General features: G+C 32.0%; 1 protein-coding gene across 1 annotated transcript; it reads left to right on the top strand.

Moving 5' to 3' along the window:
• The first annotated feature begins 3,511 nt into the window (after nt 1–3,511).
• Nucleotides 3,512–11,218, top strand: LOC142505219 (O-fucosyltransferase 35-like). Its single transcript, XM_075618107.1, has 9 exons — nt 3,512–4,114; nt 5,430–5,555; nt 5,643–5,715; nt 5,798–5,868; nt 5,958–6,046; nt 6,535–6,667; nt 8,153–8,385; nt 9,760–10,236; nt 10,493–11,218. The coding sequence occupies exons 1-9, from the start codon at nt 3,620–3,622 to the stop codon at nt 10,686–10,688; spliced, it is 1,893 nt and encodes a 630-aa protein (XP_075474222.1). The 5' UTR covers nt 3,512–3,619; the 3' UTR covers nt 10,689–11,218.
• The last annotated feature ends 2,652 nt before the right edge of the window (nt 11,219–13,870 follow it).

The raw sequence follows: 13,870 nt of genomic DNA, 5'->3' as shown, positions 1-13,870 counted from the left end.
CTTCTTTATTAATAACAAAGAAGACAAGAGAATTGAGAATACAAATTATTTCACTCATAAAACTCTTATTTTAATACTAACTTTCTCTCCACTAATTTTATTGCCTACAAGGATAAATACTCTTTTAAAAATCTCACACTAATTCTTCTATTTTTCTTCTACACTTGTGATTGTAGATGAGAGAATTTTGTATTTTTTGTGTGATTTTGGAATGAAAAATGGATGAGTATTTATCGGTGAAGTTTAGAGAAGAAAACAAAAAATAAAACATCATTGCTTACGTAATCAAACCAACTATTTTTGCCTAACTCAAACCATGTGTTAATTATTTGTCAAAGTGCGTTGTTGAATTCTGTAATGGTGGCTTGAATATTAGCAAATTGTGGGTTTTGTGCTGCATGACTAGAGACACATCTTGAACTTGTACGAGCCACCTCTAGATTCCTTGCACTAGTGGATCGAAGGGTCATGCAGCGACGAGGACGTCGCGTTCTGAAAGAAAGGTTATTATGATACTCTTGTCTCATATCGGTTAAAAACAAAAGTTTTAAATTGCTTATAATATGTTACAATGGACTTCTATAATCACTTGAGTTAATTATTTTCGTAAAACGGAGACGGATACGAAATAGTAGTTGTAAGATCTCATTGTTCAATCGTGCAGGCACGGGGCCTGGGCCCGGGGCGTGAAAATATTATACAAAGAACAAGTAGTAACAAATAAACCATTTAGCTACTAAACTATTTTTAAATATGAAAATATTTTATATACGTATACTTTTTAAGTCTAAATGTTTTGAGTGATATATAATATAGTAACTACGTTATGACCAGGTCACAGTTGAATGATATATCATTTGGTGACTACATATGAGCATACTGTTTAGGGTTTCATACTCAACTATCAGTTTCTAAAATTGTATAATTATAGATCCAGTAAAACAGTTATATATGAGCATTCAATATTCAACATTTCACAAATTAATTCTAAAGGTAACAATTCGCAATTGATCGGAAATCGTTAATAGACATAGGAATTAAGGGCATTAACTAATTGTCGTAATTTGAAACATTAAAACGAACCATTGATTAAGCTTCATAATCTTCAATAAAATATTTACTTTGTAATGTACATTAAGGCATTACGCACAAGCTATTTAATTAATGAATAGGTCTCTTGTGATTCAAACAGGAGACATGTCTCACGAAATTGATAAATAAAATCGTCGAATTTTTAGGTTAATTAAATTAACTACTTATTAGCTTTAATTTTAATTATTTGACTTCCCGTAAATTGGAAGCATTTTTTATGACCCAATTTTTGACTTTACGTTGTGCCCTCGAGGAGTTAATGAATTTTTGCAGTGCAAATTTTTAAAGGGGGAAGAATTTTTTATAAGTTTTTTTTAAAATATTTTTTGTAGCCACTTGTGTTTTTATTTGTTCTGAATGATAATTTCAATTTAAAAAATCGAAATACATGAATAAAACTGAAATTTAATAATATAGATCATAATGTCATTTTATTATGGGGATATGTATGTTCTATTGTACAACAAAGTGGTGTCAGAGCTCAGACTTATGGTTATATATCTGAATGTCATATTAGACATCCGATGATTCTTGTAAATTTCATGCTCCAATCGTTTGTTTCTTGGCTTGAGATGGTGTGTTAAAAATCTCAAGTCGACTGTATTAAGCTTTTGGAAATTGTTTACATGAACCTAAATAATCCTTCTTTTTAGCTATCTTTTGAGTTTAAATTACATCCAATTCTTAATTTAAAAAAAACAAACAATGGATTGTATATTACAACGAGGGAAATTTCTAATTTGTTTCTTATATCAGTTGGTGCGCTTGCCACTGACTTCAGTTCCCCTTCCTTTTGTTTTTAATTATTTTAAAAAGAACTTTAAATTGCATTTATAATGGTAAATTGTTTTAATTACATAAATAATATAATACAACATGAATTTTTACAATGAATGTTAATGTGAAATTTAAATGACTTAATATTTACATTTTATGTTTTGTTATCAATTGACAAATAATTTATTTACGCATGCTGTTTAATATGTATATATTTTTTTAATTTGACTAATATAAATTAATTAATTTAGTTATTTGAATAAATTAACATAAAAATATAATTCAAGGGCAATATCAATATATAGCTTCACCAAAGAGTTTAAATCATATATTGTGCCATCTTTTTTTTTCACGGATTGATTATTATGTCTTTTATTAGAGATAAATAAATAACAAAGAGTATGTCTCTTGTGAGACGGTCTCACGAATCTTTATCTGTGAGACGGGACAACTCTACCGATATTCACAACAAAAAGTAACAGTGTTAGCATAAAAAGTAATATTTTTCATGGATGACCTAAATAAGAGATATGTCTCACAAAATACGACCCGTGAGATAGTCTCACGTAAGTTTTTGTCAATAACAAAAGAGGGAGAAAAAAGATTTTAAATTTTAATACAAAACTCGCATATATTTTTGTATTGTTTTTTTAAATTTTGGTTTTTTAACAATTATTATTTGAAAAATGAATATAAAATCTCTAAATTTCAAAGGAGAAAGCGCATAGCACTCACGTGTTTACTTCAAATATTGTTATATAAATATGCCAATGTAAATTATTATCTTACTTAAGTTCCTTTTTAGTTTCCAGTATATTACATGATTGTCACTTCAAATATTTTCTCACGTTGATATTAACTGATAATGAGCTTATTCATTTAAATTTAAAATTTTATGTTTTCTATGATTTAAAATTTTATTTATTTAATATTAAAATTACGGTATTTCTATCATTTTATCTTTAATTCAACCTAAAAAATAAATTTCTATTTAAGCCTAAATTTCGATTAGTCACACTTGGTCTTTGCATGCTCGTGGTTCGATTATAATAAGTAGTATGAGCAGGTCTCTTACTGATATTATTTTACGAATTTATATTCATGATTCGATGTATATTTTTAATAAAAATTAATATTTTTGATATTATTTTTTTAATGAATTTGATTGGAAAGTCATTGTTGGGTTAAGCGTGTATGAATCAGAGTAGTATTGAGATGGATAATCTCATGAGAAGTTCTCATGCGTCAAATTACTGACGTTACTCTGCTTGATTTGGTTGGCTGTGTGAGCCATAAAAGAGTGACACCAGATCTTAACGGGTAATATTATCTCTGGTGTAGACATGGTCGATGACAGAGAAATGGTAAGACTGATATCTAGGAGATATAAGACAACACCAGCGGATAGACGTGCACTTCTATGGACTCATGGCCTTAACAGCCCGATTTATTAACATCCTAATAGATATATTATGTGTTGTCATAAGTATTACTGCTAACAACTATAATTTTTGGCTTAATTGTAAGTTATTGATCTGACCATGATCAATCTAAAAAATTTACTAAAATCATGGTTGTGAATAGCTTATGGGAAAAAATTCTTACATATGTATTCAGTATTCCTCTCCCTCGTTCCTACCTCGCCTCACTATTCTATTTTACCGATAGGAAGGGATAATTATCAGTGTAAAAACACTCACACACACACAAGTTTTTTGCTCCTGCGTTCATCGGATGTGCGTTCCAAGAAATGGGCCACCACCATAACAGCCTCCACCAGCACCACGCGACCGCCACTGATGACGGCGGCGGTGTTTCACAGCGCGTCAGCAGCCCAAGATTCTCTGGTCCAATGACCCGAAGAGCGCACTCATTCAAGCGCAATAGTAGTAACAATAATTCTTCACAGAACACTCAAAATAGCAGTGGTCATCATCATCATGAGAACGTCATCGATCTTCAGCAGCTCAATTCTCCTAGATCTGAAAGCCCGGTATCCGGTGATGGGTCCGAGTCTTTTAGGTCGGCACACGCCAGCAGCGTGGCGCAGAGGGTTCATCTGAGGAGAAAGATTCAATCTTTGAGTGTGGATTTTGGGGAATTGGGGCTGGAGTTGAAAGGAAAGAAGAAGCTGGGGCAGTGGATGTTTTTGATGTTCTGTGGGTTGTGCTTGTTTATGGGTGTTTTCAAGATTTGTGTTGCTGGCTGGTTTGGATCTACTGTCGATAGGCTTTCGAACAATCAGGTATTATTTTCACTTTCTTAGAATGAAAATCAACCTATTTATTATATAGCCACTTCTTGTCTTTCTTTAATTATTTTTTTTAATAGCTATTGTTTTATAGGAATTATATATTGCTGTTTATGTGAACTGAGAAGTGTTATTTTTTAGTTTCTGACTGGAATACAGCGATAATTAGTTAAAATAATATTGGTAGTTACTTTATCATTTTCTTGAAATGGATATACTTTCAGAGTGCATTCTTATCGACTAATTTGGTTATATCTCCTTGCTTGCTAGTTCTGTATCAGGCATTAATTTTATTTTGGCATTTCCACCAAATTTTTGATAACTTACATTCATATTCTACTGTCTGAATGTGACTGAAAAATGGTCGATGGTAAAATACCCAGTAGAGCTGTACTAAATAATTGGCATGATTTTTTTTTTATAGAGACTCTTGTTGTTTAACAGTCAATGAGATGAGTTCTCAAACAAATGGTGAAGAAGAAAGATTAGATATTGCTCATTTCTACCTTCATACTGATGAGGATTTCCTTCTCCCTCTCGATTCATCCCATTAATTATCATATTTCAATGTCTGTGTAGATGTATTTTTATTTAGTCGCTCAAGCTAAATTGAGCAAAGTTGCGGCTGCAGATCCAATCAATTTTCACCATAATATCATAGGTTGTAGTTGAACCAGTGTGAAATCTCTCTCAGGTGCGCTAAATTGAGCAAAGTCGAGGCATTTGCAAATATGATTGGAAACTGAAAGAAGCTTGAATATGGCCTTGTTTTCACTCTGATTTTCTTTGTGCGCTGATAAATTGCGAACAAGTCATCATTTGATTTCCAGATGCACTTTTAACCAATATGGTATCTAGATAAACATTAACATGCTAGGATGAAAGAGGTTTTAAATTTTTTTTAGTATCCAATGTCTTGCAACAAGAAATTTAAGCTGACACATGGTTGCTAGTTATAGTGTATCTATATTACCAAATAGAAATAAATAGTAATAATGCCCTCTTACAGCATTGAGTTTTTGCGCGAATGCATAGCATTTCTATGTATAATAAAGGCATTTTTATAGGTTCATGTTTACTTTAATGTAGGCTTTGCTTATAGGTTTTGATGAGTAAAAGCTTTGGCATAGAAATCAGCCTTGGATGCATAATTTTGCCAAGCAAAAATATTCATATTTAGAGCTATATTTCAGGACAGTGCGTTTGTGTTATGATTTGCTGCCTTCTGCACTTTTTCTGACGTGTTTCATTAAAATAATATCTCCTCATGGTCTTTTAATGTTGGCTTGGTTCCTCGTTCATTTTACAGGATCTTGTCTCTCACGACTATGGATATACGGAAGGAAGTGATGGTCTGAGCATAGGAAGTGGGGTGGAACAAACTTTAACAATGGTAACCTCGGCCATCGTTGATGGCCGTATTAGCATGGCTGATGTGAGTAATAAATTTTTTGTTATCTAATGCTTCAGAGTTTGAAGCTCGAATGCACTATTTCTGTTTTTCTGAATGAGTTTTTTTCAGCATTCAGGAATTTGGTCCAAGCCTGATAGCGAGAACTTTACTCACTGCATAGATCATCCAAAAATTCATAAAAGTAAGGGTGTTTTGAGTAATTTCGTGGACTCTGCATAATTATATGTATCTTTGGTTACATGTTTTGCTCATCTTCTTATCAGAGCTAGACTTGAAAACAAATGGTTTTCTTCTAACAAATGCAAATGGTGGATTAAACCAAATGAGATTTGGGGTATGTTTGTCATCAATTTGATAATTTTAGAATGTATTATTCAAGGTTTTTATTAATTTAGTCTGATGAATGGATATTTTAGAGTGCAGGTCTGTGATATGGTTGCTGTTGCTAAAATTATGAGGGCCACACTTGTCCTTCCATCCCTTGATCACACTTCATATTGGGCTGATGAGAGGTGCTCTTCAACTTTCTTTGTTGATTTGAAGTTTGCAATGTGTCTTTGTTTGGTTGGTCTCTGGAGTTCAACTCTAGATCCCAACCTTCGTGTGCATAAGAAGTCCTAACTTCTTCGACCTTCTTCATTTCTGTCTACTTTTTTAAAATCATTGTACAACTTTACCATTTTCATACAATCACTACTGTTCATCTCTTTCTACTTGTTTGTCAATTTTCAGCCCAGCCAAATGCCACCTATCTTTTTCTGCCTCTCTTTGTTGCACAATCTTATCTTGTTTATGAGAAATTAACCCATTAGAAAAATTTGCTAGCACAAAGTTTCCACATAGTTACTTTGAGTTCTTTTCATGGTATTCTTACTCGTTCTTTAAATGGTCACTGCTACCAAATACCAACCACAAAATGCTCATAGTTAAATGCTTTATTGCATCTTTATGATCCCAGAAATATCTAACTCTGAACATATTTTCTTTATGACATTTCCAGTGGTTTCAAAGATCTGTTTGACTGGCAACACTTCATCGATTCGCTAGAAGATGATGTTCACATAATTGAAAGATTACCATCTGAATATGCTGGAATTGAACCCTTCGTAAAGACTCCTATATCTTGGTCTAAGGTAAGGACATTGTTACATTATTATTCCGGTGATATTTTTTTCAAGTTATATTCAAATATACTGATTTTTAACTTCAGCAGCATGATAATTGATATATGCCAACTACTTTTATCATTTAATTGACTGTGTTTTTTTATGGTTATCTTGACATATGTTTCCCATGGCATTGTGTGAACAATCAGTTGTGATTATGCCAAACAAGATTGCGATTTTCATGTACCATTGCCTTGATAAATGATTTATAAGAAAATTTATTTGATTAACTTAATCATAATAGCACTTCTGCCGAGCCTACAAGGTCAAATTTAAGCAAAAATGTATGCTTCTGTTTCACTATACAGACAAAAAGAAATGTGACCATTTATCATCTTGCAATTTTGAACATTTTTTACATGTTAAAAACATATAAATGACGAATGATGGATCGGGAAGTTTTGTACCGTGAAAGACTGAAAGTCCGGTAGAGTCTAGATTTAGTTGATGATGATGATACCCGTTGCCGAAGGTTTAGAATTTTAGAATAACTATGTTCAAAATGATATATGCATGTTGTTTATCATTTTCATTTTTTATTATGGACATATATCAGATAGTCAAAGTCGATGGTTCATGTAGAATCCCTTAATTTGAAGTGTTTTCTTATCTATGTTTTACATAGCCTTTCTTTATTGTTTCCTCTCATATTGTAGTCAAGTTAGAGTGACATCGTGAGAGGATAATGAAATATAATTATAGTTTAGCTTCTATGTCATGGGTTGTGATGGGCCCCGACAATATACTAAAGGGATCTTTGAGCAATATACCAGTTTTCTCGTGATGTCTTCATCGAATCTCAACACCATGATAACAAACCTTGATCTCGAAAGCTAGATTTTGGACTGATTCGGAAAATGAGAGATTATCTTAAAAGGCCTCCTATGAAGTACCATAATGAATTTGGCCTTAATTAACCTTTTACCTTGTTTATTTTTTTAAACATTAGTATGCATGTAAACACAAACATTAGTTTTTACAGATTAATTGTTGGGTTTTTGGTTAATACATGCATAATCAGATCAATATAGTCTTTGGTTAAGCAAGATTGAAAGAAATTGCTTTACTCTCTACAAACTCCCTTCCACCTTCAAATCATATTTTATCTCCAGCCCGAGGTTTGCAAATATTGAATTTATTGTATACCAACATAAACAAGTCATACCTAACTTGGTGGCCATAATTGCTGTGGATTCTGCTTGAGATGTTAGTATATGAAAGGAAGTAAAATTTTAGAGAAGTTCTGTACGTGAATCCTGGACTAGAACTATGCAGATATCACTCAATTAGGGAAAATATATCTTAGATAGTTAGATTTGCCTGTCATTTTACTATTCCTAGATTAGCTTGTCTGCGCATGCAAATAGTGTTGTAAATATTTATGATCCTCCTTGTTAATTGGGCGTACTCAAAGCTCCTGCTTAGCTCAATTGTGTGAATTCTTTAAATCAGGTCAGTTACTATAAATCTGAGGTCCTTCCCCTATTGAAGCAGCATAAAGTAATGTATTTTACTCATACTGATTCTCGAATAGCCAACAATGGCCTTCCCGATATTATACAGAAGCTAAGATGCCGTGTAAACTATAGAGCACTTAAATATTCTGCCCCGATTGAAGATCTAGGGAGACTTTTGGTGTCAAGAATGCGACAAACTGATGGCCCTTACCTTGCACTGCATTTGAGGTTTGCTCTGTTCCTACTTAATTTTGAAATAATTTTCAAGTTTAAGTTTCCTCGTTTTCCTTAAACTTGGAGTTCCTTAAAATAAACCATGTGAGCTGATATTCGAGTTTTTTAAACAATTTGTTTGCGCATTTGAAAAATATCTCCATTCTTCCATTGAGGCATGGACCTATGATTCTGTGCATTGTGCACCTGTTTACATAATCAAAATATTGCAAAAAGGATATGATAAAATAAACGAGCAATTAATATTTCTAGCTATTTCATTCATCTCTGGGAATGTTGTTGAAACGTATCACCTTGATTTATATTGTGACTGGGTAGTTACCCCTGTGAGAAGTGTGACATTCCAGGTGTAAACCTCTTTTCATTACTTTATTAAGAATTTAACTGATGCTTTCAAAATTTGTGGACTTTACTCTAAAATATCAATAAACAAACTAAAGGGGATAAATTGATCTTGTAAAAGATCTCTTTAATTTTACATTAGCTCTCAATTTCAACGGTGTTGCGTTGAAAAAAGTAAGTCAGCTAGGGAAGATTCGGCAGAGAGTTTTTAGAAGAACCAATCTGTTCATTTTTGTCATCTATCTGCTTCCTATCATTTTTTACTTCATAAAGGTAACAGTTCTTTGATAAAAATGACTGGTCAATCTGGTCCTGACTGCATTCCAGTTTGAAAAGGAACAGTCATTTCTATATTTTTATGTGGTTCAAAAACCTGAATTAAGGTTCATGGTTCGGCTCCAGTTCCGGAAACAAGAGTCAAACTGAACAATAGTGCAGCCTGGGTTCATCCAATCACCTTTCTGCTGTCCTCTCGCGGAATGGCCATCCTTGTACTGGTTCCATAATTCATGGTGGGTGATTGACCTTTTAGAGGGATATAATGAGCGTCTAGTTGCTTTGCTCAAGTTGGAATTGGCCAAAATTCATACAGCTTTTGCTAGTGACTATGATTGAGAACCCTGCTTGGAGTTCTTATTTTTATTCTTTTTCTTCTTTTGGGGGTAGTCATGTCCTTTCCATGTTGAAACACTAGGATTAATTCTTTTGCTGTGTGGTGTTCTCTAATCTTTTCTTGCCTTAACTTTAACCAGTTCATATTAATAGCATTAAGACCTCCATTATGAAACTTACCCTTGTAGAGTACCATCTTGTGGGTTTTTCTTTGTTATTTGACAGGACTTCTGGACAGTAGAATAGCCTTCATAAAAACATGATCAATTTTTTCTATAAACAAGAATTTAGCATTTGTCTTGATACAGCAATGCTTAAGCACAGTTTCCTGTCTTTTCAGAAGTAATGTTGCATATTCGAAGCCTATATCGGGAAATCTCTGTGTTGCTCATTCATTGATAAATTTCCTTGCAGATACGAGAAGGACATGCTTGCTTTTACAGGATGCAGCCATAATTTGACCGCTGAAGAAGATAATGAACTTCGGCAAATGCGTTATGAGGTCGGTCATTGGAAGGAGAAAGAAATTGATGGAGTAGAAAAAAGAAAGCTTGGCGGCTGCCCTATGACCCCTAGGGAAACTGCACTCTTACTTAAAGCGCTTGACTTCCCATCCAAGACAAAAATTTACTTGGTGGCTGGTGAAGCTTATGGAAACGGGAGCATGCAGTATCTTACAGATAGTTATCCGAATATATTTTCCCATTCATCACTAACAACAGCAGAAGAGATAAGTCCGCTCATAAATCATCAAAACATGCTTGCTGGTTTGGACTACGTTGTTGCCCTTCAAAGTGACGTTTTTGTTTACACATATGATGGTAACATGGCCAAGGCAGTACAAGGTCATAGACGTTATGAAGGTTTCAAGAAAACCATTAACCCGGATAGGTTAGCATACAAACTTCCGTTCATTTTTCATGTGGTACCAAGATTTTAGTTGGTGGAATAAGATGGGAGTCAAATTCTGAGGGATTTTAATGGAATTCGATGGGCCAAACTTGCCATTTTAGAGATATTAGGAATAAATGTTATTGTTTTTGTGTGGAGTGCCTGCTTTCAGTTTCAGAAAATATTTTTCAGGATATAACAGCTAAACCCAATGAGACATTATTTAAGTTCTTTGTTTCTGTTTTTCTTCCTGCAGGATGAATTTTGTAAAACTTGTTGATGATTTTGACGAGGGAAAGATTTCTTGGAAGAAATTTCGCTCTAAAGTACAAAAGGTTCACAAGGATCGTATGGGTGGCCCATATATGAGGGAGGTTGGCGAGTTCCCAAAGTTGGAAGAGAGTTTTTATGCAAACCCCCTTCCTGGCTGTATTTGTGAGAGAACCCCCTAACATATGAGCTCAAACTAGTCATGATGCCCCATTGTTTCAAGATCAAGGCTTCAAATCGGAGAGAAGATAAGAATGTGCTGCCAAATCATAATTAGACAATCAAGAATACCCAACTGGTTTTTCCAGTACACCGGAATCATTTCTCAAGAGATGTTCGCCGGTCACAAATCAGGCCAGTATATACCAAGAAAGGTGTAACTCACATTTTTGGGTAAGTCTCTTTGATTGCACAGATTGTGTAGCTGCAAATAGGTAAATATATACTCATTATCCACGGATCAGTATATTGCTTCAATGGATTTACACACATTCCACTGGTTAAGCTCTTGGAAGTGACATTGAAGCGGTTTACAGACCACAAATACTACATATGTATTACCAACAACCATTGATGAATCCATGGATGAACATACTATTTATCATAATGGAAATATGCATATGAACTTAGATTGTAATTTGTTGTGAACTAATCATCTCTTGGATTGTGGATTGCAGTTTTATTCAATGAAATTTTTCCAAATCTTTTCTCACATGTTGTGTTATATCATGGTGTGTTATATCTTTTATTCATGCCAATATTACTACAATAAAACTTCTATAAATTAATAATGTTGGAACCATGAAATTTTATTAATTTAGAGATTTATTAGTTAATTGATAAATCAATAATTTATGTTTTAAATAGTTTTTGTTATTCAACAAACATTATTTTAATTACATAAAAAGTTGTGTTTAATCAACATGTATCTTGTTTTATTGAATTAATATATAAAAATTTCGCTATACATATATATTTATAAAAATAATAAGAAAATGATATTCATTTTTCCTATAAATTCAGCAATATTTATGGTATTGGTTAATCAAATAAAATTCATCGTAGAAACAAAAATAACATTAAAATCAAATTTCATGAAAAAATAACCACATAATCATATTTTTCTAAATTTTTCTAGTTATATTTATTTACGATATCGGCGGGAGCATAATTTCATAAAAAAAAATTCGAAAAATTATTACCTTATTAATCCATCAAAACTATTAATATACCACATTTGCCCAAGTTGGAACCAACATAAAATATTATCTTATATACATTATTATTTATTGATTATTAATTTATACAAGTTTTAGTGTGATTTATATTTGATAAAAGGCTGAAAGATTCCTTTTTGCTCATGGCTTGTTTGTGGAAGAATATTGGCATGCCAGTTTTTATGCTTGTATGGGATAAGAATTTGATGCAATGATTATACATACATGATAGGGAGATAGATATAGATTATATAGATGTGAATGTATTCTGTCTGTTGCTGGTGTTTCTGGACACCAAGAAATCTTGGTTCAAAAGTAGTTGTCCTAGCTCCAACATCTGCAGGTGATTGTATCAGTCACTACAAAAGTATAGATTCTGACCCCCAAAGCCACCCTAGCTACTCTGTTTGAATTCATGTTTTTGCATATTATTCGTTTGATTTTAGTGAAAGTTTGACTGTATTATTGGTGATGCATAATGGCCTGTATAATTTTTAAAATATAAAAATGAACAGTTGAGGTCATTGCAATTATATTATGGATAATTTGGAAAAAAATACATATGTCTGTTATTTATTTAAGATTCAGTAATCATCAGTTTTTTTTGTACTTTAATACCTTACAAAAGACCAACTTAGTTTTTACTACATGTTTCATCCATTTTTACCTTTTTACACTTATTAATTAATAAAAAAATTATATAAATCCCTATTTTTGTTGATCATCTTCTCTTTCCATTCATCTTTCCGGATGCATTTGGATAACATGTACATTCAATTTAAATATTTTTTATTTAAAAAAATAAATAAATTCGCAATTAATCATTGAACTTTTTGAAATACTTAGTTTTACTTGCGAAATACTTAATTTTAATTTTAAAATACTTGATTTAGTAAATGACATATTCAGAATGTGTATTAAAATAGTGGATATTCGAATATGCAATGCAAGTTCACTAAGTGCTCGTATTTCCATCCAAGATCCATTTAGATGACATGTTCATTTCATTTAATTATTTTTTATTGTTAAAAAAACAAATTCACAACAAAGCATTGAACTTTTTCAAGTACTTAGTTTTACTTGCGAAATACCCAAATTTTAAAATACCTGATTTGGTAAATGAGATACTCAAAATGTGTATTAAAATACTGGATATTCGAATATGCAACGTAAGTTCACCAAATGCTCGCATTTTCAGCCAAGATGCATTTGGATGACATGTTTATTTCATTTAATTATTTTCTTTATTTTTTTAGAAAAAAACAAATTCGCAACTAAACATAGAACATTTTGAAGTACTTACTTTTATTTGCAAAAATACATAATTTCAATTTTAAAATACTTGATTTAGTAATTGAGATACTCATAAAAGTTAATAAAATAATGAATATTCTAGTAGACAATGTAAGTTCACCAAGTGCTCGCTCGTATTTTCATTCAAGATGCATTTGGATGACATGTACAGTTCATTTAAATATTAAAAGAAAAACAAATTCGCAACTAAGCATTGAACTTTTTGAAATATTTAGTTTTACTTGCAAAATACCTAATTTCAATTTTAAACTACTTGATTTGGTAAATGAAATACTCAGAATGAGTATTAAAATACTGGATATCGAATATGCAACGTAAGTTCACCAAATGCTCGCATTTCCATCCAAGATGCATTTGGATGACATGTTCATTTCATTTAATTATTTTTTTATTGTTAAAAAAACCAAATTTGTAACTAAGCATTGAACTTTTTCAAGTACTTAGTTTTACTTGCGAAATCCATAATTACAATTTTAAAATACTTGATTTGGTAAATGAGATACTCAAAATGAGTATTAAAATACTGGATATTCGAATATGCAACGTAAATTCACCAAATGCTCGCATTTCCAGCCAAGATGCATTTGGATGACATGTTTATTTCATTTAATTATTTTCTTTATTTTTTTAGGAAAAAACAAATTCGCAACTAAACATAGAACATTTTGAAGTACTTACTTTTATAATTTCAATTTTAAAATACTTGATTTAGTAATTTAGATACTCATAAAAGTTAATAAAATAATGAATATTCTAGTAGACAATGTAAGTTCACCAAGTGCTCGCATTTCCATTCAACATACATTTGGATGACATGTACAGTTCATTTAAAT

The sequence above is a fragment of the Primulina tabacum genome, chromosome 10, assembly GCF_025594145.1.
Source record: "Primulina tabacum isolate GXHZ01 chromosome 10, ASM2559414v2, whole genome shotgun sequence".
NCBI lineage: Eukaryota > Viridiplantae > Streptophyta > Magnoliopsida > Lamiales > Gesneriaceae > Primulina > Primulina tabacum.
This window is presented reverse-complemented; position numbering and strand designations above follow the sequence as displayed.